We start from the raw sequence: 26,422 nt of genomic DNA, 5'->3' as shown, positions 1-26,422 counted from the left end.
TCAGGCACAGGTACTTTAAAACCGCCCTTATGTCCATGGGCTATTGTTCTATGCAGAGCCAGAGAGCTGAGCCAAGGGATGTGCCATTTTGCGGACGTTGAAGAAAAATCCATCCTGGCTGACTCTCTTTATATTTCACCCCAACTCTCCTCACCTTGGGTTGATTTTGTATCTTTTCTTAAGCAAAATACTCAATTACATAGTGCAAAGGTCAGGCCTATCGAGTGGGGCCTTTAGTTCTTTTAAAAGCTGAGGGAAATCCCAGCATGGCTGCTTTGCTCAGAAACCTCTCTCAGGCAGGAAGAATTAAAACCCAGACTCACCCTTTGGCGCCAGATGTGGATCCGGCCAGACGAACAGCCCCTCTTTATCTCATCTGCTGCCCAGTGAAAAGATGAACATTGGAGAGGCTGAGATGTGTAAGATGCATCGGGGAGTTACAGAAATGAACGGCATGAGCCCCAGCCCCAGGGGTAGCTGGGGAGGGGTCAAGAAGTAAAAAACCGCTGTGACCGGCAAATAAACAGAATTTGGGATTTACAAGCCTCTGAGGTAAATGATACCCTCCCAAAAAACCTGAGGGAAAAGCCAGCTCTCTCAGCTCTCTCTCCCTTTCGAAAGCCGACATCTGAAAATATTTCAGAAGACAGTCAATTATTTTTTGCAGATTCTTCCCCTTGCTGGCAAGCAGCTCTTTGCTCCCCTCTTCAGCTGGCTTCAGTACAAAACCATAGTAACCGTATGTGCAGTCGTGAGCAGCCAATGGCATAATGAAGCAGGAAACGAAGAGGTTTTCTTACTTTTTTTTCCCCTCCAAGGAATTCTGGAGAGAGAAAGCATTGCGGTGTGGTGGAAACTAATTTCAAAACCTTGTGATTTGGGACAATTCGCAGCTTTCTCTAGATGTGTTTCCCCTTCGGTTAAAAAAAAAAAAGGCAAGGGATTGGACTCTAACATCCTAAGATTCTGGGCATTGTGGGCCTATTTTATAAACACCTCATTTCCTTTTCATTTCTCCGATTAGAAAATGATTTCTTTTTGGAATCCCCATCTTTGTTAAAGGGACTCCCCATGCAACTTCAATGCAGGCTGCAAGCCATTGTGCCCTCTCTTTTGGAGTCCTGTTGAAATTCAGTGCAAAAACTACTTCAGCTGTTTGAGAATGGAAATGCCTTCTAGCATAGCCCCTTTGACTAACCTCTATATGTAAGTCTCAACGCCCTTCCTCTATACCAATCTAATTTGCCAGTCTGTATATATTTGTATAAACCCTCGAATGTTTCCCAAAGCCCTCCTGTGATATGTGCACATAGGGACCAAAACAAGGGGAATCTGTAACTCACCAAGAGGACAGAATTTCATATATGGAGGAGGGATTTTCAGGTAGATGTGCTTGAGAGATCCAACAAGCCATAAGGATGAATTTGTTATCACCACCTCTGAAAGGTGTCCTCCATTTCTGAGAGAACCTGGGACTTGTATTGATACAGGGAGCAGCCAGAGGGCTGCCAGAGGCGATGTCATCTGTCTTGTTCTCCCTGGTTCTTACAGCTGGCCTCTGATAGTGGCCACCTTCTCAAAGGCAGTAAACTAGACTGTAGAAGACTCATTGCTGGTCTAGAACTTAACCCCCATCCCCCTGAGGACATGAGACTGCCTCTTCCATCCCCAGCAATGCAGAAAATGCCCAACTTGAAAGCTATCTTTTCAAGTCATTGAAAATAACTATAAGTAGCTGTAGTGTTGTATGTTTTTTTAAATTATCACATATTACTTTATATAAATGCTTAGTCAGGATTCTCCAGAGAAAGAGAACCAGCAGTGGATCAGGAGTCGAGAAACTTTGTCCCAGTCTGGCTGTACAAGTAACAATCTCACTGAGCCTGAGATGTCTCATCTTTAGAAAATGAAGGTTAGATGGGATGATTTCTAAGGTTCTCCCTGTGTCTGCAGTGCATGAACTAGCCATAGATATTACCTACTGAGCCATGGACCAGTTTCTTTTCAACCCAAACTTACCAAATCTGTAAGAGTTAAGGCTAAAGTTAAAATTAAAAATTATTGATCTAAAATAATATAAGCCTATTGCAATAGTTTCTTTACCAAAACTGAGCTAAACTAGTATTTCATTGAATTTGGAACTAATTTTCAAAAACAGTGCATATATTTCCTTGTACCAAATACAGTATCTTTTACTCTTGAAAAACGAGGAGATGGGCAACCACTACTGTGGATATATAAATTCAGTATAAGCAGAATTACAGTCAACCTAGAAAAAGAAACTCAAAACAAAAGAAGATTTCAGAGCCAAAGTTCAGGGAGTACCAACCACCTCCTGCAAAACCGCGGAGTCCACTGGAGCAGCGCGGGTCACCTCTGACGAGTCGCATCTTTGTTCTCCAGTGTGCCTGGTATGCTTTACTCCTTCCCGAAATTCTTTGACTTGGTAGCACGTGGCTTTTGAACACAGTTATTCCCAGGACCTGAATTTTACACGAGTTTCCTGGGCAGCCTGCCAAGAGGTGAGAGGAGAGTCCCAGTTAGCACGATCGTGCAGCTGCTTGGAAGCCTTGGATAGTACGTGAACCACAAGGCACAGAGGTGCCCGAGGTGAGGCACCTGGCTTAAGACCCGCCAGAGGGATTCGGGTAGAGCAGAGAGAAAGTGAGCAGTCTGTGAGGTGTAATGAACTATGTATGCATATGCATTTATTTATATAATATGCAGACTGTGCATACCAATTCTTTATTTATATTTACATACTAAAGTAATACTGTGCACATTTTACATGGTAATATATAGTGGACTGAATTATGCAATGAAATGAGTGTTTCATATAGTATATGTAACTATATAATAATTATATAATACATAGTGTAAATATGTATATAATTTATACACACACATGTTCTTGGGCAGAAAACGGGTTAGAAACAATGTTTAGAGTAGCATCTAAAGATGTCTTCCTGAACTTAATTTCCTTTATCTGTAAAATGGATTGTTTTAAAAATCAGGTAAGAAAATGTTTATAAAAACACTTTGTAAACTTCAAAATTCAACACAAATGAAAGGCATTATCATAAAGTAGACAACTATTTTTCAATGTAGATATACATCAGCCAGGGTCAGAGTTTTGAGGACATTTAAATGTTGGAAATAGGATTATCCTACCTGATCTTCCCATGGAAGACTTAATCACTCTATAAGTCACTCATTCATTCATCATTCATTCATCCTGCAGATACTTAAGGGAGCACCAGCTGTGAACCAGGTGTGAGGGATGCAGCAGTGAACAGCCCAGAGTCCCTTTTCTCAGGAGCTGATGTTCCAGAGCGGGGACCTCAAATAGAAAAGTAAACAAATATATAATCCCACAAAGTGACAGAGAGTACTGGAAATGAATGGGAGCCAGGCAGGGGATACTGGCTCATACAGGGTGCTTAGGGAAGAATTGTCCAGAGCACACGAAGAATTGTCAGAGACCTAAGACAGTGGGAGTGGGCTCCTGGAGATCTGGGGGAGCCCTGTCCAGCACATGGACCTGAGGCAGGAGGGCATGTGAGGCGTCTGCGAAGGAGGCCAGTGGGGTAGGAGTGAGGTAAGAGGCGCGCTCAGAGTGCAGGGGGTGCAAGTCCTCGCGGCCCCCTGAGACTGTATATTTTACACTGGGAGTGAGATGGATGCCATTCAGAGGCACTGAGCAGGGTGACGTGATTGCAGTTCTCCTTTCTATAATCTCTCTGGCAGCTGTGAGGAGACTAGAAGGTCGAGGGTGAGGCAGGGCAGGGAGAGGGCTGAGGAGCTAGAACAATAATCCAGATGACCAATTATCCTTCCTTCACCGAAGAGGGTTGCATTGAGCCCCCAGCTGGCCACCTTGTTAGACTAATAACTGCATGTCTTTCCCGCAGAGTTTTCAGAGTGTGCCCCTGTCCGTTCTCTGGTTGCGTCCTCTCTGTCTCCCCATATTGGAGGCATACCAGCTGTTCATTCCCATGTTATAAGGAGAGTCTTGAGACACAAGAGTTACGCCTCTTGCCTGCGGCCATAAAAAATAGACCTGAACCATGTGTGACTCTCAGTCGGAGCTCTTTCTGCCAGATCGAGTCAGGGCCAAGCCTTCTCGCATCTCACACGTCTTTGGACCCTGGGGAGCTACCAGACCACTGCAGGGAAGAGCTTTACTGAGCTTCCCAAACATTCAGGGACGGAGGCAAGACCTGTCCCGTTGCTCCTCACAGCCACCTACCTGTCAGGGGGGGCCATCCTCCCCATTTTAAGACGAAGGAAATCCTCAGAAGGCTTGATTTGCCCAGTGTCTGGCAACTGGTGATGGATCTGGAATTAGAACCCTGGTCTTTCTGATTCTAAAGCCCTCCAACCCCCTTAAACCCAGATAATCAACGTAGTTTAAAAAAAAAAAAAATGAGCACAGAGACCCCATTCTTGCTTTCCCTCTCTGCGGGGCCAAGCAGGGAAGGGGTGACGCGGGACCGGGGCCGGGGGAGGGCAGGAGTCTGTGCCCCCCCCCCCCCCCCCCCGCGGCTGCTCTGAGCGTGTGCCCTGTCTCTCCGTGCAGGATGCTCCAAAGTGACCTGCATCAGCCTGACCCGCGAGGCCTCCATTAAACTGTCGCCCTTGCACGGCAAACAGATCTCCATCCGCTACCTGGACATGACGGACTGCTTCGTGCTGGAGGACGAGGGCCTGCACACCATCGCGGCGCACTGCACGCAGCTCACGCACCTGTACCTGCGCCGCTGCGTGCGCCTCACGGACGAGGGCCTGCGCTACCTGGTCATCTACTGCGCGGCCATCAAGGAGCTGAGCGTCAGCGACTGCCGCTGCGTCAGCGACTTCGGCCTGCGCGAGATCGCCAAGCTGGAGTCGCGCCTGCGGTACCTGAGCATCGCGCACTGCGGCCGCGTCACCGACGTGGGCCTCCGCTACGTGGCCAAGTACTGCGGCAAGCTGCGCTACCTCAACGCGAGGGGCTGCGAGGGCATCACGGACCACGGCGTGGAGTACCTCGCCAAGAGCTGCGCCAAGCTCAAGTCCCTGGACATCGGCAAGTGCCCCCTGGTCTCCGACACGGGCCTGGAGTGCCTGGCCCTGAACTGCTTCAACCTCAAGCGGCTCAGCCTCAAGTCCTGCGAGAGCATCACGGGCCAGGGCCTGCAGATCGTGGCGGCCAACTGCTTCGACCTGCAGCTGCTCAACGTCCAGGACTGCGAGGTGTCGGTGGAGGCGCTGCGCTTCGTGAAGCGCCACTGCAAGCGCTGCGTGATCGAGCACACCAACCCCGCCTTCTTCTGACCGGCGCGCGCACCCGCGCCCGCTCGGACGCGCGCCGCAGGGCGCGGGCTTGCAGAGCAGCCCGTGTAAGCTCCGACACCGCTCTCCTGACGGCTCTTTCTTCCAGGAAGGTTCTTAGGCATCTGGCTTTTATTTTTATTTTTATTTTTTGTCTGATTTCTCGGGGGCAGCTGAGGTCACGGAAAGGAAGGGGGTGGGGTGCGCAGGACAGAGTTCTATTACAGTAAGGGTTTTGTCGGTCAGCAAATTGGCAGGCAGGTCCCGGTTCTCGCAAAAGATGTACCTCAGACAGCTGATTCGGTGTCTCTGGAATTGCCCCTTTCTGTCTCTGTCTCTCTCCTCCTGACCACATTTCCAGGGTTCTGCACCCCCATCCCTCATTTCCCCCACCCCTCTGCTTCCAAAAGCAGCAACAAATGGGAATAATAATGCTCTCCACGCCCCTCCTCCTTAAACTGCTTGATTAGCCTAAGCCACACCCTTCGATCCCACGCCCAAGCAAATTCTTGTTAAATCCATTTCGCAGAACCTGGTCCATGCAATGTACTTCCAGGTCTTTTTAAAGAATGTCTTGCAGCAAGCAGCGTGGTGGAGGAGGAGACCCGGGTTTGCCACCAACTTGGACCACCAACTAGCTCTGTGATCTTGAGCAAAGCATTTGACCGCTCTGGGCATCATCTTCCAGCACTAAATCAGAGGCCACCTAGCTCAAGGATTAGTTTTCATGCCCATTTTAGAACTGAGGGAACTGAAATGTCAATAAACAGAAGTACCTTGGCATAGAGCACAAGAGGCATCTACTACCTTTTCCAAGAGTATCCATTCTATAGATGCCTTTAGGAGATTCCGAAGTGCCAACAGCAGGGTCCTCTATGTGCTTCACTCCAGTCTGAGGATCACTCCCATCCCTGTTTGTTTCGATAGGTGAGTCTCTGGGGCATCTTCTCCCACGCTGCTAGATCAGCCCACTTCACACCATCAAGAAATTCCTAACCACAGCAAAGCCCACATCCCCCAGTCAAGTTGATCTTTCAGATGGAGAGTTTTTCAAATGGAGGAAAGACACAATTTTTAACTAACAAGCAAGACCCAAAAGAGCACATGGCCTGCAGTGCACACGTGGCCTGCATCAGGCACATCTGCCCTGCAGGCGGCAGGAACAGACACCTCGGTTCATTGTCATTCAGATCACATTTCTCCTTTTCTCATTTATTTATTTCTTTGTGCATCCAGACTTCATCACATGAAGCCTGTTGGGGTTAAGTCATAGTGTTTAATTGTGCAGATTGCCACCTTGTGTGCCTTCCCCTATGGCTGTCTACATGTTCTTTGTCGAAGAATGCAGGGCAGGCTTCCAGGTGTTCAAATACTGTTCACTCGAAAATGCCAGACAAATGGAAGAGAGAACACATTGATAAGGCTTTGGCACTGGTTCACCAGCCAGGCCCTTGGAATAGAACATTAAAATCATTGCCAAGTATAAATTTTAAATGGTCCTATTTGAATAGAAATCCATTTGCTAGCCTCATTCATGTAAAATCAGGATGCCAGAAGGAATTCCATTGCTTACGTTTATGAAATTACATTGCCTTTTGTTAATAAACACATAACTTTTCCCAAATTATTCTCTGGCCACACCCCTCCTCCATAACTGTTCAAACCATTCATCCTTTCTTTCTTGAAGTGTCCACCATCCAAACCCAGAACCTCTGCATCTCCAAGCAAGCACGTGGATTTTGTTTTGGATGAGGCTTACACACTGCTCGACAACTGCACTCCCACTGTAGGCTCCCTGCATTCCTTTGTCTTGCGTTGGGAAGGAGATAGAGTGAGGTGGTGTCTGCCCAAGAGGTTTCTTTCATGCATAATATGAAATATGGTCTCTCTAGTCAACATTGTCAACAACTTAGATGTGCAATCAAGGCCAAGGGGAGAAATGAATTGTTTGGCTGGGGATAGTATCTAGTGATAGCCATAGAGTTTAGAACCATAAAAGAGGTTGAAGGTAGCATTCCCCTGCTCTGTGACTTGTGAACTTGTCTAAAGTTTCAGAATTTGAGAGTCACAAAGGATTGTTCCTAATCCTTGACACTAGGGTCTTCCAAGTGAGCTGTTTTCATACTCCCAGAATGAGAAGGGAAATCCAAAATGGTTCCCTGAACCAGAGAAGGGGAGTCCTAATACAAATATTTTAATCACCACCACCTGACCTCATCATCTAAACTGACTTCCAAACGTGAGACAAAGCCAACTTTCATACTGATTGCCCAGCATACCCTGTCTTTCCCAGTTTCTCCCTTTTTCCCCAATATTCTTTTTCATTCTGCTCCCCCTTGGGGTGTGAATCTGTGACAGAGGTTACTGGGGAAATAGCTCAGCAGATATTTAGAGACCAAACAAAAGGCCTCACTAAGAAATTTATCTGTTTTAAAACATTGCTTCCTTCCTGCCTCTGCTAAATTGAATGCTCATTGTTTTTTTAAGTCTAATGTTCAAATCACTGCGTGCTGTATGAATCTAGAAAGCCTTAATTTACTACCACCAAGAAATAAAGCAATATGTTGGTAATTGGGTCAAGCCTCATTTATTGTCCTGGCTGGAGGAGCGTGGTGTTCAGAATGGACACTCAAAAGTGAGCAAGAAATCTGCTTTATGTTGAAGTGGGGAGCAAGACAGATCATTGCAGCTATTGTCCCTGTAAAATTGCATCCACAGTTTTGTCATTTCCCTTGGCCCAGTGACTTTGGCTGAAAATTATCAAGTAAGTGAAGAATCTTTACCCTCACAGTTTAGTTCAGGTCTTAAATTCCTTAATCCATATTTGCAGCCAGATATATTTTGGGATTCATAATTTTTCATATTTTAGGAAGCTATCTATGCCATATTTTGTAACACCACTAGCAGAGTCTGGCACAGCACCCTTAATCAAACATGTTAATATTTCTGCATAAGATTACTGCAAACTATATATAACTTGCATCCTTCAGGTCAGGTTCTATCACCACATTAATTTGTGCCAAACATAATGAAAAAAATCTTCTATTTTTTCAGATCTTTCTAGATTTCAGAGTTATGGATAAGTAACTCCTGGTACTAATTACAAACATTGGAGAAATCTTCAAAATTATGTTGACCATTAGTTGTTACAAGTTTTTAAAAGGACTCTTAGAGTAGTAAAACCTAGATAATATGGCTGTTTGATCTAAAAGGAAAAATTATCAATCAGAAAAAGAAATGCCATATCTTTACTCACCCAGACCTTTAGATTTGAGAAATCAATATGGCAGAAAGCAAATACTGAGAGATGAAAGGCAAATTTCATCTTTAGCAAGTAAAAAGGTTTTAAGAGATGGTGAGTTTAAATCTGTTTGTCCTCAACTTTCTTCTCACCCTATGTAAGCTGCTTAATGACTCGTATAAACCAATAGGACTGTTAACTTCCTTGGAGCATTAACTTGAGGTAGCCCCATGCAATCTTGTCAAGATCCCAGAATGAGGCTAGCAGTAAATTAAAGGCATTTGCCTTTTACATGGACATTTGTTCAGAATTAGAAAAAGTCTTTGAAAAGTTTGGTATCCAAGAGCATGCAACCTGAAACCAAAAAGATTGAGTATTTTTAAGGGGAAAAGTAACACATTGCTTTTACCATGTATAAATTTTCACAGAGAGGTCACCAAAAGTGGTGCATTTGTTCAATAGCTGCCAATCATGATTAGTTCAGAGACAGAGGTTAATTTGATGAAATGCTGAATAGACAATAGAAGAGGGAGAGAGAATATTTAAAGACTAGGTAAATATTGCAGTGAAAATATTCACACAGAAAATCTGTGAAACAAATTGGTTTTCCACATGCTGTTAGCCAAATGGTTTCTTCTTTTTGATCCATACACCAGAAGTGTTTCCTTACTGTTCCAGAAAGGAGGGGCACAGTGGATGCTGATGCTATCACTGAGACTTGCCTGAACACGGCTCCAGTAGCTCAAAAAGCAACTCAGGAGAGTTTCATTAAGATGACCACCAGGTGGACAAAGCTCTTCACATGAAGAAGAAATACTTCCATAGACACTCAAACTGGGAACACCGCTCCAGGAATGCACCCTGGTGAATTATTCCTCCTTTTTCCTTTGAGTGCATAATCTAAAGCCACAGGTCCATTTTGTAAAATCTTTTTTTTTCTCTCAAGCCAGCAGATCAGCTTGCATTTGAAACCACATGGGATGAACAGAACCTCCCCATTTGGGAACTGGATGTGACACAATCCCTGCCTGTCAACAGCACACTTGTGGCATCTCCAGCAGAACTATCCCAGGATCTGCAACTAGGATGCCAGTCTCATGAATCACCCAGGAAGACTACCTTAAAGCTCTAAATTATTGCTCAGGTTTCAGCAATCAGCATCATCTAGGTAACAAGGATGGCCTTGAAGAATCATTAAAAACAAGCAAACAAAACCCTTGGCCTAAATATTTCCAAATCTAGTCATTTTCATATTGTGGAATATTTGTCCTTACAGTCAATGAACTACTGAATTTTATACTGATGAAATCAATATGTCTGAATTCAATCCGGACCCATGTAATGATGAACATATGATAGAGACTGAGAATTGAAATCATTCTTCAAGAACAGAGAATTCCCAGGGAGTGCCAGTCATTTTCTTCTGAAGGAACAGATAGTACTCAGCAGCCCTCAACTCTAACAAAGGTTTATGACCAGGAACTATGACAGAATCTGGGTGGATAAGATACACTATCCATATTCTAAATGGAGCTCAGCTCAAATAACTGTAATATCATGTAATGAGTTGGACAGTGAGGAAGACAATGTAAAAAGAGTGGCAACATTCATTCATTCATCCAAGTATTGACTACGAACCTACTATGTGCCTGGCACTGTGCTGGTACTGCGAGTCTTGTCCTCATGGAGTTCACCAAATAAATCATTTTCATCACCGTATGGAGAGAGGGATAGAGCTCAGGGATTCATCCCAGAGAAGACCCCTGAGCTGGATTTTATAACTCAGATAAGGCGAGCATCACAAGCCAAGATGGACTTGAACATTCAAAACAGCACACATGGAGCCCACTCAGGGAGAGAGTATTTGATAAGGTTAATAAAGCAATTTCTACTGTAGGTTAACATTAATTTTGTCATTTGCCTTGAATTAGTCATATGGAAATATCAGATTCTGTTTTGCTCTAATGTCATGCCACAGATAAATCCAATCCCTATTTACACAATTCTCTCTCTCTCTCTTCCTCTCTCTCTCTCTCTCACACACACACACACACAAAATCATTCAGTGAAAACAACAGTGAAACATAATTTCTTGGGCAGATTCTAAGAGCCTCAAAGCAGCTTGACTGTCCTCCCACACAGCATATGCAGTAACAGGCCATACACCTGGGATCCTGCAGTCATGATTTCCCCTGAATCCAGCTCAGGGACAGGATGACAGCAGCTCCTTCCCTCGGTGATCCTGGGCTCCTTCAGCTAACATGGGTGCTCTTTTCTATCATTCTAATTGTCCTGAATTTATTATGGGAATGGTCAGAATAATTGAGGTTTCTCACTAGACTGTCAGTAATTTAAAAAATAGCAGGTAGCCCAAGTAAGATTGATTAGGTAGCCATTAAAATTGCCAAGAAATTGATTTTACTTGTAAACCCACTAAGGATGCGTTCTTTGAAACCTCAAATTTTATCAGGATTGTGAATGTGAAATCATCTGCCCACAGTGACAATAAACTAAACAATGAAAGCCATGAGGAAGTGTGATAGGAAAGCTTTTACTCCCTGTTTCGCTGCAGTCGGAGGCAACTATCCTCCTGATTTTTGAGAGCCCCCTATGTCTCTTAAAGTCAGAGTAGGCTTATTAAGCACATTTCCAGATAGTCATGCAAAAGATACAGGGGAGAAGATTTCTAATTACATAGATTAACCAGTAATTGGATTTCCGTCTCCAATCTTCTACCAACACTATCTACCAACCACTAATGGACACAGCCGCCCTCTGCAAATAAAGCTTAAGAAGAAATTTCAGGTTTCCCATCATGAATGTATTCTTCATGGGTGTTTACATTTAGAATTTAAACAAATTTATCATGTGCTTTTTCATTTATAGAATGTAGATAAAGGGACAACACTGTCACAACTGATAAATAGCCTTCATTTTATCTCAAAGCCATTCATTTGGAGTTGGAGACTCAAGCAGATATAACTACCTTTGTATAACTTTACATTTTTCATACTTCCAGAATAACTGCACAAATGATTTGGATTTCAACTATACAATTCCTCATTTTGCAATCCCACCCCCAATAATGGAGAAATGTGAGAAATGTTGGTTTTTCATGCTCCCTTGCCTCTTAAGAAAGCCCCTGAAGAGATCATTTTGCTGAACAGATCCTTGTTTTAGTAGAAGAACCAGAGAGGCAGAATTCAGACCATTTCTCTTGTTCCCCTTACGACCACAGGCCAATATGTGATTTATGACATGCTTGATCTTTATGAATGACGTCCTGCAGCAAAGGCTTTCCATTAGCTAGTCGGACTGTGAGACTCCACTTGGCTCTCCTCCACCACGTTTATAATTTTAAAACACCCAAAGAATAATGACCCTGGGCCCACTGGAAGGTTGGAGACCAAGAGGCTGTGGATTTAAAGAAAAAGAGAGGGGAGCATTCAAATAATGACCTCTCACTCATATAATGAAAACCAGAGTCACCTCCGATTTCCAAGCTGGTAGTGTTTCACTGGTACCATCGCCTCGGGGCTTCTGTGTGTAATGTTTCTTTTTAAAATAGTGCACACAGGAAATAGAAACACTGCCACAGGAGAGTCTCCCTTCCTTTTAAAACTTGGGCGTAATCCCAAATGCATGTGGCCAAATAACCTTCAGGGTGATCATGTGATGTATCAACTCCTTTTGCTTTCATAAAAAGAAAAGCACACTTTCTCAGGTGCTGAGTGCTTCTGTTTCTTCAACTTCCCTCACCCTAAATCCGTTGGCCTTGTGACCTCAGGGCTCCAATGCCTAATTCTTCACAGCCAAATAGCTTGTTCTGGCCAGGAAGAGAAGTGACCTTTCTTATCTGATTTTCTAAACAATGCAACATATTATTCTCCTTGCAAAGTCCTCTGCAGGCCTTAGAACCCAATGTTTCACTTTGGGGGGAGCTGGAATTCAAAAAAGGTCTTGGGAAAATTAGAAGGAAAGCCTCCTTTGGCTAAAACTAAGAAACACTTGGTAATTCTTATAGTGATAGCAAATGCAACATTTAAAACTTTTTTAAGGTTACTATTTCTGGACCTTAGTGAGGTAAATTTCATGTACTTATCTCCCTTTGTAGAGCATTGCCCATTGAGTTCTGTGGTAGGTGATGAAATACAAATTCAAGTTTGGGTCCTGCATGTTTTTTCTTCTTCTGTATTTTTCTAGTTGTACTAGGTAGGTTTGGCCCCTCTTGTGTGGTACCCATTTTCAGGAGTTGTGTCTCTGGGGGTGGGGGGTCTGTGGTGATTTTGAAGAACTTTTCAGAAAACATTGCTAAGGATGAATAGTCTAATGTCTAGCAGAAATCCTTGTCAGAATGCGAGAGTTCATTTGTCAGAAACACAACATTTTTGGAGGGGATCCTGGGCATATAACAAGCTTTATTCTGGAAGACTGCAAAGGTATTCCACCCCACTCCTGGCAGGTGAACTCCAAACTGTATGCAGAGCCTTAGTTACCCCACAACTGTAAACAAACTTCATTATCTATTTGCAGGTGTTTACTGATCACTCATAATTTCCTCCTCATTTCCCTGGATGGTCCTGCTTCGTGCAGCATCTCTGAAAATCCAGGGCCCCTCATGTAAAGGATTAGTAACTATCAGGAAGCCCCTCGAAAAAACTGTTATAAAACTAAAAGGTAAGCACTTCAGTACATGTGGTTGAATAATTTCAAAATGCCACTTAAGAGAAATGTGTCAAGGTTCTTTATAATGTTTGTTCCTGGTAGAATATCACAGGAATAAAGGGTCTGTAGGTATTTTGTTTTGTTTTTAATGCCCAAATACATTGTTCCTATATGTCCGGGAATGAACTAGAAATACAAAGAGCTGAATTTTTAAAACATTAAGTTTCATTTTAGAAGTGTTCCAACTTTGGTTGAAAGGATTGTAATCAGAAATTTTACATTTCAGTTCACATATGCCATGGGACACCTGCTGGTCCCACTGCTTTATATGACTAAAAAAACAATGCTTTTCCTTTTAGGGTTGCAGTGGTTGTAATGAGTCCCATACATATGGATCATGTAGTAGAAAAGCTCTAGATACTGATTTTGTTTCAAAATATTATTAGTATATGAATAAGTTTATCTGAATAAATTTGAGTCTGCCTGAAGTGAGCAGCAAGCAGCTACCTTCAGTAAGATTTATGCACATCTGAGCACCTCCAGAAAACCACTTTTAGCCACCATCCTTCTGACTTGGCAGAATTGGAATAAAGAGTAGAACTTCTTGCAGGCCCTTTCCCAATCTTCCTAAAATATCTCCAACCTCAAAGCAGAAAGTACTGCCAAAGGACTCAGCCTAAATGCAATCCATTCGTCTTCATCTTTTTTATTAAAAATTTCCAAGTGTCCCTGAATTTACCTCGGTCCAGCATTTCAGACATCTCTAAAATAATATCAGTGTCTACAGCAGCATTCCTCTTGACATTAGAAGCCTGTTGTAGCAGAACTTCAATGTGGTCCTGTACTAAGATAGCCTCACTCTACAGACCCCAAACACAGATACACTGGCCAATTCTACAATGTTGTAAATACAAAGAGAAAGAGTTGCCTTTAAGTTTTCATAACATGGTCAGATTTGGCCAAGTTAACTAATTGTTAGATTAGGATTTAACAGTCCAGAATTTGCTTCCTGGTTCTGCCACTGTTTTTCTGTTCATGTTTGAAAGAATTACTTTATTTCTATATTAGAGGATATGACAAGAATGGTTAAGGGGTCAACCTCTTTAAAAGTACTGTCATCCTCCGGCTGGGCGTGGCTCAGCAGCTGAGCATCAACCTAGGATCCAGGTGATCAGGGTTCAATTCCCGGTCAGGGCACATGCCCGGGTTGTGGGCTTGATCCCCAGTCAGGGACATGCAGGAGGCAGCTGATCAGTGACTCTCTCATCATTGATGTTTCTCTCTCTCCCTCTCCTTTCCTCTCTCTGAAATCAATAAAGATATGTTTAAAAAAAAAAAAAAAAGTATTGTCATCATTCACATTTTATATGATTATCTGGTTTTCATATAAAAGATAGATGATAGATGGGTGGAGGGATAGAGATAGATTTAGATGATAGATGATAGATAGATGATAGATGATAGATAGATAGATAGATAGATAGATAGATAGATAGATAGATAGATAGATGATAGATAGATAGATAGATGATAGATAGATGATAGAAAGATAGATAGATAGATAGATAGATAGATAGATAGATAGATAGATAGATAGATAGATAGATAGATAGATAGATTGATAGATGATAGAAGATAGATGATAGATAGATAGATGATAGATAGATAGATAGATAGATAGATAGATAGATAGATAGATAGATAGATAGATGATAGATAGATAGATAGATGATAGATAGATAGATGATAGATAGATAGATGATAGATAGATAGATAGATAGATAGATAGATAGATAGATAGATAGATAGATAGATAGATAGATAGATAGATGATAGATAGATGATCGATAATAGATAGGTGATAGATAGGCACTTATATATATTTGGTCAAGGAGTACCCAGAATTGATGCCATCTCATTAAAGTTTCTGGCATTCTTGAAATTCTCACTTGCTTAGTATTTTATTTAGTTTTAAGAGAGACATTAGCTTCAAGGCACAGGACAAAACAGCAGTGGAGCCACATCTATCAAAAATATTCAGCATCGGCCCTTGTTTTTTATCAAAATCACTCTAAATCCTACTAGTGTGGCCAACAGAAAAGAGTAAAAGAATAGAGATATTCTACTGATGTTGGAATAAGGACAACAAAGATGTTTGGCTCAGCCAATAAAACTGAAATGCTATAGGAGAAAGCCAAAGGGATAAATAACCCATCTGAATTAGGATGCAGACAGGACTTCATGGCCTAGATTTTCTTCTCAGTTCTGGTTACTGTGACCAAGGATGAGGGTATTTATTGATGGCATCCAAAAGTCTCCCCTTTGCCAAATACAATATTTTTTCCAATGTGGCAGTAGTGAATGTGTCTTTTGTACTCATTTTTAAAATTCCTTAGCCAGATTTATTTTTCTGGAAAAATAGAGCAGGATGAATACCACTGATAATCAGAAGTAGCCAGCATTCTAGGAAAACAATTTCCAAATAACACAACTGAATTTTTGTACATGCTGCCTCTCAGTGTTTTCTTTTTTGACACAGCAGTTAGCTCTGAGTGTGGCAAGACACAATTAAAGCACTGAAGATGTGACATATTCTAAAGACTTCAAAGTAACACTTGGTTATGTAGGTCATACATTGCTACTTCAGAATGAAGTGCATCTTTTTGTTTTAAGTGGCATATCTGGGTGTGTGGAATCATGTGCAAGGAGGGGGAGAGGACTGTTATGTCTATTTGTTCAGATCCGAGTTTGCACGTGCTCAGTGATACCAGGGTGGTTGGTTTCCACAGCAATTCTTCCACGAAAGTGTGAAAGGCAGCGCCCCTGAGCTCTCTCTGTCTGACCGAGGACTAGAGTCACCAGCGAGTGTCTAATGGCCCTGCCTGAGCCCAGTTTCCGCCTTGCATTCCCTCCTGCTACACTGTCATCTCTCAGGAGCTGTAAAGTGGAAAGTGTTCTGAACATTCCCAGGGAATGCTTACTGATGGTCTTCCATCAATATCATTTGGAGACATAACAAAAGGCAATAATAATTCCCCCCTCAAGACACCCCCATCTATTGAGGGAAGAGCAAAGTATAAATGGCATTTCACTCAAATCTATAAATGTTTCTTGAAGGCCCACTTATGGGTCCTATTGTTTTAGGCACTAAAGATAGGGCAGTAAACAAGACACACAGAACTTCATGCCCTCATGGAGCTTATATTCTACACTCTATCCTATCCAACAGGACTTTTTGCAATGATAGAAATACTTTATATTTCTGCTGTCCATTTATTACAGCAGTCACTAGCCACGTGTGGTTATTGAGTTCTTGAAGTGTAGCTAGTGAGAATAAAGAACTGACTTTTCAATTTTATTGAATTTTGATTAGTTTAAATTTAAATAGTCACATGTGGCTAGTGACTACCATATTGTACAGAGTAGTTCTGGAGCAGCGCCATCTAACTGAACTTACAATGGTAATGAAATGTCTTGTGTCTGTACTAATAGAGTGGCCACTGATCACATGTGGTTAGTGAGCTCCTGAAATGTGGCTATTGTGACTGAAGAAACTGAGTATTAAATTTTATTTAATTTTTGATAAATTTAAATTTAAATGAGCATATGTGGCTAGTGACTGCTACATTGGAGAGCACAGTTCTAGACGCTTGCTTCTCAAAGTATGGTCCCTGGACCAGCAGCATCAACAACACTCAGGATGTTAAAAATTCAGACTCTGCATTTTAATAGAATCTTCAGAATAAAGTTTGAGAAGCACTTGTGTATTAGAGGCAGACAAATAATAAAATGAATTATGTGTGTGTACATGTAAATATATGTGTGTGCATTTGTGTTTTTATAGATGAGAATATGTATATGGGTGAAGATGAGAAATTCTATGGTGCAGAATAAAACAGGGAAAGGGGATAGGGAGTGCAGTTTGGAGTGGTTTCAATATTTAAAACAACAATCAGAAAAGTCTTCACAGAAAAGGTGACATTGGAGAAAAGACTTGAAGAGGTGAGGGAGTAGGAAATGTGGATATCCAGGCAGATATCCAGAGAAGAATATCATTCCCAGCAGCTGGAACAGTAAATGCAGAGACACTAAGCCAGGAGCAAAGACACTGTCAGTTTGTTCCAAGAACTGCAAGGAGGGCAGCCCAGCTGGGACAAAGAAAGTGGAAGATCCTGGGGACAACTGTGGGAAACTGGTACCATTGTGAGGAATTTGGCTTTTACTCCAAGTAAGACCAGAAGAATTTAAACAGAAGGGATGATACAATTTGATTTATATTTTAAAGGGTGCCTTCTGGTTTTGTGTGGAAACAGACTTAAGTGACAACAAACACAAGCAAGGAGACTAGCTGGGAAATGATTGCAGCAATCTAAGGGAGAGATGAGAGTAGTTTGGACCAGAGTCTGAAGAAGTGTCAGATTCTTTCCACGTTCTGAAGATAGCACCAAAAGGATCTGCCTACAGATTGGATGTAGACTGAGAGATAAAGAGAACAGTCAAAGATGACTCCAGCCAAACTGAAACATACTCTAGATTACTGGGAGGGACTACAAGATAAGGTCAGACATTATTTCCTGTGCTACCTACAAGACACAAATGTCAAAGCTCTGCTGTGCTCCTGAGGGAAGTCCATTCGTCTATCCACATTGGCAATTAAAGCAGATAATATACAGAATGGCTCTAGCCAACCCTCCATCAACCACTTTCTTTGCACGGACACCTCTGTTTTTCTCAATCTTTCGTAAGAGGCTATGTGAATTCATCTTCAACCACATTTGCCTCCCAACCAAACCTCTTTATAGAAATTCTGGAGTTACCACATTAGTTTTCTTCTTAAGGAAATTTCCGCAAAGCAGCAGAGACTACTTGACACCTCCATTTACCGACCTCCCTTAGATTCTCGCTGATCCTGCATTCAGCAGGTCCCCTCTGGCCATCTTTATAGTGGCTTCTCCAGGTTGCACTACTCTCCCCAGAATTCAGTCATTGTGAGCCAACAGTTATCAAAGACTCAGTTAATCATTTGACCTACTCAATCAGTATGGAACATCAAACATGTGCCAAACACTTTCTTAGGTGCTGAAAATATGAACAGAATGGACAATACTCTACCCTTCTGAAGTGTTCTTTGCTTAAAGAAAGACAAATGATGAACAAATAAAACATAATGTACTATTGTGTAGTGGTAAGGACAATGAAGAAAAGTAAAGTAGATTAAGGGGAAAGTCAATGACCAAGACGGTGGGGGTCCTATTTTTAGATGGAATGGTTAGGGAAAGCTTCTCTGAGGAGATGACATTTTGGCAGGAGAGAATGTATTTACGTTGTAGCAATGTAAACAATTTGCAATTGAATGTTTACAAATCACCCCAAAATTTGGCAACTTAGAGCAACGTTTTTATCTCACAGTTTCTATGGGTCATAGAACTGTATCACAAGTTCCTTATTTCAGAGAACCTGGGAGCAGTTGAGCTGAATGGTTCTGGCTCAAGGTCTCTCAGTAAGATATGGACCCATGCTGTAGTCATCTGAAGGCTTGACAGGCTGGAGAACCTACTTTCAACTTCACTCAGTGACTACTGGCAGGAAGCCCTACCACGCGGGTCTCTCCATGGGGCTGCTCACGACGTGGCAGCTGGTTTCCCCCAGAGTGAGTGATCCAAGAAAGGGGTAAGAGATAACAAGCAGGAAGCCATGTGTCTTTAATGATCTTGCCTTGGAACGACATGCTATCACTGCTGCTGTATCCTATTAGTCACACAGGCTGACCCTGATACAATGTGGAAGGAAACTACAAAAGCCATGAATTCCAGGAGTCCAGGTTCAGTGGGAGGCTGGCTACATCAAATACACAGAATCCTGTTCTTGAGAGCCCCTCAGCTCTTAGATATTCACTCATGTCATCGGTCACCTCTTCTGGTCCCTCTCTTAGGAGCCAAGAGAAGAAAGAAGGAAGAAGGTGAGGAAAAGACAGAAGAGGTGGTAGGAGGGGGGGAAAAGAGGGTAGAAGAAGAAAATAAGTAAAAGGGAAAAAAAAAAAAAAGATAAATTTCTGCATTTTCTTTTGGAAAGCCGTTTCAGTTTTGCCAGCCCTAAACCCAGATCATCTCGAAACATGCCATTGCATGTCCGAGGACTCATTAATGGGCTTTGCTGTAACGTGGTAGCTTACTCAGTATCACAGCATTTTTCTCTCTCACTATCAGTCACTCCAAACATCACAAGGAGAAAGGGGTTTTCGAAGGATTTTATTTCCCAAACAATATGAATTATGCCAAATGTTTCCCTTATAACATTAAAGTGCTATAGGACTTTTTGTTATAAATAATTGATTACATTAAACCTATTTGAAGACATTGTCTATTTTATGATCCACTATCCCTGTTCGACATCTGACACTTAATTCACTCAAGTCTCTGTGAAATGTCTCATGCAATAAATTTTTCCTTGGGTTTAATTTCAGGGAAAATTTTACTCTCCAGGCAAGCTTGCCTGCTTTCTTTTAACAGTCTATGAGGATAACATACCTCAGTATATTTCTCTGCCTTCCTTTGTTTAAAAAAAAGTCCAGAAAATAATGAAGGATCAAACTATAATCTTTAGCTCTTTCCAGATAACTGATAACATCTATTTTTTCTTGAAGTTTCATATGATCATTCTCTTTTTTCATTATATTTAAAGTTATATACCATCTCCAAACTTTTTGCCATAGGCAGGATTTATATTCCAAATAATAGTAAATCATGACAGCTTCAGCCAAGAGTAAATGGTTCTTGACTCAAGCTCCAAAGCTTAGGTCCATACACACAAGCACGGTCACTCAGACTCTTAGAGGACCCCTCCAGTATCTTGAGAATTATGCAGTCTTTTATATGAGTTATTTCTTGAACATTGTAGAGCTAGCAAGAGATGATTCAGACTTGTCCTTCCTCTGAGTCAATCTATCTGCTCTGTCTGAATCATTCCCCCAAATTCACATGTTCAAGTTCTAACCCCCAGTAGCTCAGAATGCAACTGTATTTGGTGATAGGGTCTTTACAAAGGTGATTAAGCTAAAATAAGTTCATTAGGGTGGACCCTATTCCAGTATGACTGCTATCCTTATCAGAAGAGAAAGTCTAGACATAGATATGTACATAAGGAAGACCAAATGAAGACACAGGGAGTAAATGGCCACCTGCAAGCTAAGGAGAAAAGCCTCAAAAAAAACACACCTATGGACACCTTGATCTTGTACTTCTGACATCCAGAACTGTGAGAAAATAAATTTTTGTTATTTAAGCCACCCAACCTGTGGTACTTTGTTATGGCAGCCCTAGTAAACTAATCCACTATTATACCCTCCCACAGAAGCGTAAAACCTGAAGCCTCCGATATTTTCATAAGTAGGGTCAGGCCATAACTGGCCACAATTTGTTTTGAAGATATAAAATTAAGTAGAAGCTGAGCACAGGGACCAGAACCAGAAACCAACCATGCTTACAGGTATCAACTACATCCCAAGTGAACTTCTGGAAGTATTTAAAGCAGGGTCAGTCTGATCAACAGCTCGCTTCCATGAACTCTCTGAGGTAAAGTAATGAAAGTAAGGGAGAGGAGATATCAAAGAGAAGATTGTTCCCTGTTCAGCCCAAATGTAGTGGACTAGGTTTTTAAGTACTATATTTGACCATGTCCTTTCATGCCTCAAATCCACCAACTGTCATCTCCTGTTCACCTTTTGAAATTGTTTTACATTTCCACATGTGTTAAACATACAGACTGGTAGGAGGGCATAAGACCTTACCCTGGGTCTGGGGGAGAGATCTTGAAATGTGGGCATCACAGCCTTGGATGGGTGGCTCGGTTAGCTGGAGCGTCGTCCCGTACATCAAAAGGATTTGATTCCCTGTCAGGGCACAAACCTAGATTGTGGGTTCAATCCCTGGTCAGCACAAAATATATCCTCGGGTGAGGAATAGAAAAAAAAAGAAACAAGAAATGTGGGCATCACAGATCATTAATCATATTAAAATCCATGGACACATTATTTTTGCTTCCCTAAGAAGGCTGCAGAGCACTTCTGGGTCCAGAGGAAGTTGCAGTGGCACAGGCCTGCCAAATCATGGCTAGATGACATTTCCAGCATCTATTCTGATCTTCCAGTCTAGTAAAGTGAGGACTATGGGGCAGAGGGTGAGCAGAGTTTATGGGTAGAAATTCGGAACCAGGAAAAAGTTGTCCCCTGTAGATAAGCTAAAAGGCATACAGATATTTCCCTTTCTTCCCCTATTCCTTTTTTTCTTTAAACTACAGTAGTATTTCCTGTTCAGAAAAGGGATACAAATATTTATGCATCCAAAGATGGTGTTGCTGGTGACACTCAGCTTTTATTATCATCTTTAGAACATGATACAAACAGAGCTATTCCAGATATTTCCATGCCATTGACCATGCTTCTGATCTCTGCTAAATGTGCATGGTGATGTTTTTCCACAAGATATCAGTTGAACCCATCCATGCAAGGATGCAAGCCTTTCAATGAAGAAAGTAGGATGTTTAACTGCCGACTCAAGTACACAGGTGCCAGACATATATACATTTGAAGTATTGATGGATGGTGTGTCCCTTTATCAGTGCTTTTTATTACAGCAGGATTGATAAACATAGTTTTTTTAACTACCATTTCTTGGGTGGAGGGATCAGGAAGTATGAGTGGTGGCAATGAAAATGCCATTGTTGTCATCATCACTCAACTCCTGTGACTGGCTGCTTCCTGTCACTGCTTCCTTCATCATTTTATTGGGACAAAGAACCAGTGGCCAAAGTGGGGTGTCTACTGCCATCTCCTGAGATGGCTTGGGGTCAATGGAGACACCAATAGGCTTGGGATCTAACATGCCAGCTCTACGCTTTATTAGCTAGATGACCTTGGGTAGGTCACTTAATCTTTCTTTCCTCAATGGCCTCATCTCTCCCATGTGGGAATTTTCTTTTGACTCTAATGAAATCTATATCCTATATCTCTGAATAACAAGATGATACTCCTTTTAAAAAATCCTTAAGTTTAATTTTAACATGCTTTGGGCTCAAGAATAGTCTTTGCTGCTTAATTGTATGTTTTGGTAAATGGTCATTCTTCACCTACTGAGTCAGCAATTAACTAGGCTTGGTGCAGTTTTGAAAATTCAGAGTTAACTTAGTCTTTTGGGATTTAGTTTATGAAATTACCAATGTGTCTGAAATTTGGTCTCCTTCTCTGTGTTATTAACATATTACTTTCCTACCCAAAGAGGCTGTCTCCTAACTAGGGACAGCAATGTTACCAAGGGCCTTGTGTGGAGGGTGTGAAGAATAGGCACCAAGTATTTTGGTATTCTTCACCCTGAAATACTGTGCCTTGAGGGCTTTTATATTGTCTTGTTTTTGTCTATGAAGGAAAAGAACATGGAAGAGAGCAGTGTCATGGTGGAGACAGAAAAATCCAGGGGAGAGGAAAGTGGCAGTGACTGAGAGGCCTAGCCAACCCTGACAGAGGTTCTAACCGCTGCTGATGCCTCTGGCCACATTCATCAGTGAGGACAGAAGCAGCCTACCAGTCACACTGAGGGGCTGTGATCAGCCAGCAGCTCTAGGCACTTGAGCAGCCCCAACTGTGGTGAGGAAGTGAGCAGAGTAGGCCATAGCCATACGTGGAAGAGGTGACCAAAAACTGACTAGGGCTTATGGAGGAGATGAACACCCACCGTCCCAGTGTGTGTCAGACCGAAAGGCAAGCCAGGGCTTGTGAGTTTTGCTCACCAGTCCTTGAATGGCCTAGAAGAGCATTTGTGTTTCGGCTGTCCAAGTTAGCTACTGAGAAGGAAGCATGCAAACAATGGGTATAAAACAATAGGAGGAAGCAAAGAGTGTATCTTCATTATATCATAACCCCACTTTTCCCACACTGAACTTTCCTGATTTTTTTCTCAAACCATAGGTGCATAACACAATAAAATGCTCTTACCAATAATATTCAAACAGTGTAATGGTGCTTTATGGCAACAATCCAGGAGGAATTTTAAGATTTGAATTTTCATTTGTTTCACTCTACATAAATGAAAGTTTACTTTCTTACACAGGCTTCTATCACATGGTCAGAGAAGAAGGAAACTGAACTCTAATTTAAAGAGTGCATACAGACACTTTGAACACTAACAAGTAGGTGTAGCCTACACACTAGAAATGGTCCCCAGGAGATCTGATCAATCAGGAGCTTTATTCTCCACAGGGATACAGAATTTTTTAGCCATTGGTAACACCATACTTGGAAACTAAAACTTATGAAAAATGTTCCATTTGGAGTAAAATATGAGACGTATTCCCTTAGAGTAAGCTGTAACATTGAGAAATGGACTTACCTACATAAATCTATGCTATACCTGAGTGTCTCTTAGAGCACAAGCTCTTTTCCACATTAAGTTGTATCCTAGTTTTTCTAAGATTTCTTTGTGCTTCGGGGAGTAGGTCCAGCCTCAGACCTTCCCCCTAGAGCATCCCTGGGTTCCCTATGAAAAGTCTGCAGCCCCCTTCCCAAATCCAGCAATTCCAGGGAAAGATGACCATTTCTCAACCCCAGATTTCCCGAGTTGGATGGTACTTTTACTGCTGATTAAGCTGGGTGAGCTTGTCACAGGTACTTTACCTGTATTAACTAATTAACACAGGTAAATTAGAAGAGCACTCAAATGATTCCTCACAGAAAAAGCAGGATAGCCCCAAAATTACTTTGCCAATACCTAAACAAACACACTGTGTATATACTAATTTTATTTTCAATTACACTTCATCAACTAGTCTTTAGGGACCAGGGGTTCTCAAACTTTAGATTGCATTGCAATAACCTGGAGGGCCTGTTAAAACACAGATAGATAGGTCCATTCTTGGATTTTCTGATTTGATGGGACCTGAGAATTTGCATCCCTAGCAAATTTCAAGGGAATGCTAACATTGCTGACTTGAGGACCACATTGAGAACCATTGCTAAAGACCACTGTTTCTCTGTTAAGCAAACTCCTTTGTTCTAAATGGGACAAGATCATGTTAAAGTATATTAATCTATTTATGATTCATTTCAAATAACTTATCTGAATTTATAAGCAAAAGTATATTTTAAGACTGTTTTATAAGTTGATTTTTTTTAATGGAAAATTCCAAAAAGAAAATGGAGAACAAACCTAGAACATGGATATTAATTTGATCCTTATAGGCATCACCCAATCTTGCACAACTTTGGGTATCAATTATGGCTTATTCTATGTTTTTATTCAGAAAACCAAGATGAAAAGCTGGGACTCACTATGCTTTCTTAATTATGAGGCTGTAGAGTGATAATACAATCAAGGGCCTAAAGACCTTTCCTTCACTTTCCGTAAAGTGCCAGCTGCAATGACTTCTGAGGTCACAGGAGAAAGAAAATCTCATCCTCTTGATGGAAAATGAAAATTCCCCTAGCATTTACGAGACTTGGAGAGGAAGTGGCTGTTCACTTCATGATATGGAGAAATACATGGGGCAAGGACCCAAAACTCCGAGCCTGCTTTCCATCACGCTGCACAAAGAGAAGGGACACAGCCATGCCAGAGATAGCCTATATTGGATGCAGATGTCCCCAAATGAGCCAGTTTATTCTGTTAGACTATCACAGCAACACCAGCTGCTTATGAAATCATGAGAGAGAGGTGAGGAGGGTCACATGTTCAGACTTATATTTACAATAATTTTACAAACTTCGTTATTTCCAGGGAAGAACAAGATGAAAGCACCTGGCTTATAAAATCAGACTCACCAATTAGCTCTACCATCTCCCGCTACCTTGAACACCATTTCTGAAAAATGCATGCACTAAATGGAGAATTGAGGCAATTATCCAGAGCATTCAAGAGGAAAAAAAAAAAAAAGCCCACTTTGATTCAATCAAGCGTCTGCTTTAGTAGGCAGACTTAACTTACATACATGGAATTGAATCTCACCCCCGTATCATACAGGATGGGTTCAGACTCTATGTTTTAAAATTACATCTGGCTAACAGTTCCTGAAAAGCTTCTCCCAGCTTCCTCAGTTTCCTTCATTTTCTGATCTTTCTGGCTAAAGATTAATCCATCCATCAGTCAATCAATGAATTAATAATGACTCCTATGGATCTGAAAAGTAGAACTGATGGGCAAATGTTTCCAAAAATGAGGGAATTTCCAATAATTAAAAAGTTAATGGAAAGTTACGTATTGTCCGCTTCTGACTCAGAAGAGTAAGAATGGTACCAATCAGAAAATTGGACCATAGTTTCTCATTTACACAGACATATCAAATGAGGAACTACATATGATTTTGAAAATGTGGTAGCACTTTTATGCTTAAATTCACTGGAGACTGAAACTCCCAGGAAACTTCTGAGCAAGAAGGAGGCTTGAAGGAGAACATCCTGAGAGGGGAGGTAACCCAAGTAATGTATGCTGGATGCAGCCACAGAAACTATCCAGGAAGCATTTTGAGCAGTTTAAATTGATGAGAGATGAATCAAAATTTAAATCTAACATATAGTCTACATAGCATAACTTAACACAACATAACTTATATGGACATAACAACATAACTACAATGCTTTCTACAAAGTAACCAGACCATGTCTGTCTGACTCATCTTTTTATCTCATTCTTTTAGACAACTGAGGGTAGAGGTAAAGGATATAAAAGATTTGCTAAGTTTTCCCTTCTGCAGCATTCATCTCAAACCTAGAATTGTTAAGGCTCCTGTGTTACCGGTCCATTCTGCAACCTAGGGGTGAAACTTGACCCTAGAGTGCTTCCCTCAGCTCTAACTCATTTAGTAACAGAAAATTAGTTTTTTATAATCACCCCACACCATGGTTAATGACATCTGAAATAAAAACTGGTTTTATTTTGTACCTACCCTTGCCAGCCATGACTAAACTCTTGCATATTTGAGATACTGAAGTAGAAATACTAAAAGTTATTTTATTCATAAAGTTAGAGATGCATGCACAATATAATGCATAGCAAGTTACTTGAGTAATAATTTTTGGACTCCTTAAAATTCATGTGAAGAAAGCAGTGATTGGAGATTTTTAATCAGGAAAATCAAATAAATCCACTCAGGGGCTGATTTTAGATGTTACTGAATAGTTCTTTGCAAAATTTCTCATATGAGCTCTATAAAGGACCCCTG

General features: G+C 41.6%; 1 protein-coding gene across 1 annotated transcript in view; it reads left to right on the top strand.

Annotated features, from left to right (window-relative positions):
• The window catches only part of FBXL7 (F-box and leucine rich repeat protein 7), a 298,532-nt gene extending 290,648 nt beyond the window's left edge, over positions 1-7,884 (top strand). The window contains exon 4 of the mRNA XM_016217312.2: positions 4,580-7,884. Within this exon, the coding sequence (XP_016072798.1) occupies positions 4,580-5,316 (737 nt within the window). The 3' untranslated portion in view covers positions 5,317-7,884. The remainder of the gene's footprint in view (positions 1-4,579) is intronic.
• The last annotated feature ends 18,538 nt before the right edge of the window (positions 7,885-26,422 follow it).

Source organism: Miniopterus natalensis, chromosome 3 (assembly GCF_054644295.1).
Source record: "Miniopterus natalensis isolate mMinNat1 chromosome 3, mMinNat1.hap1, whole genome shotgun sequence".
Lineage (NCBI taxonomy): Eukaryota > Metazoa > Chordata > Mammalia > Chiroptera > Miniopteridae > Miniopterus > Miniopterus natalensis.
The sequence above is the reverse complement of the archived record's forward strand: the minus strand, read 5'-3'. Positions and strand labels throughout refer to the sequence as shown.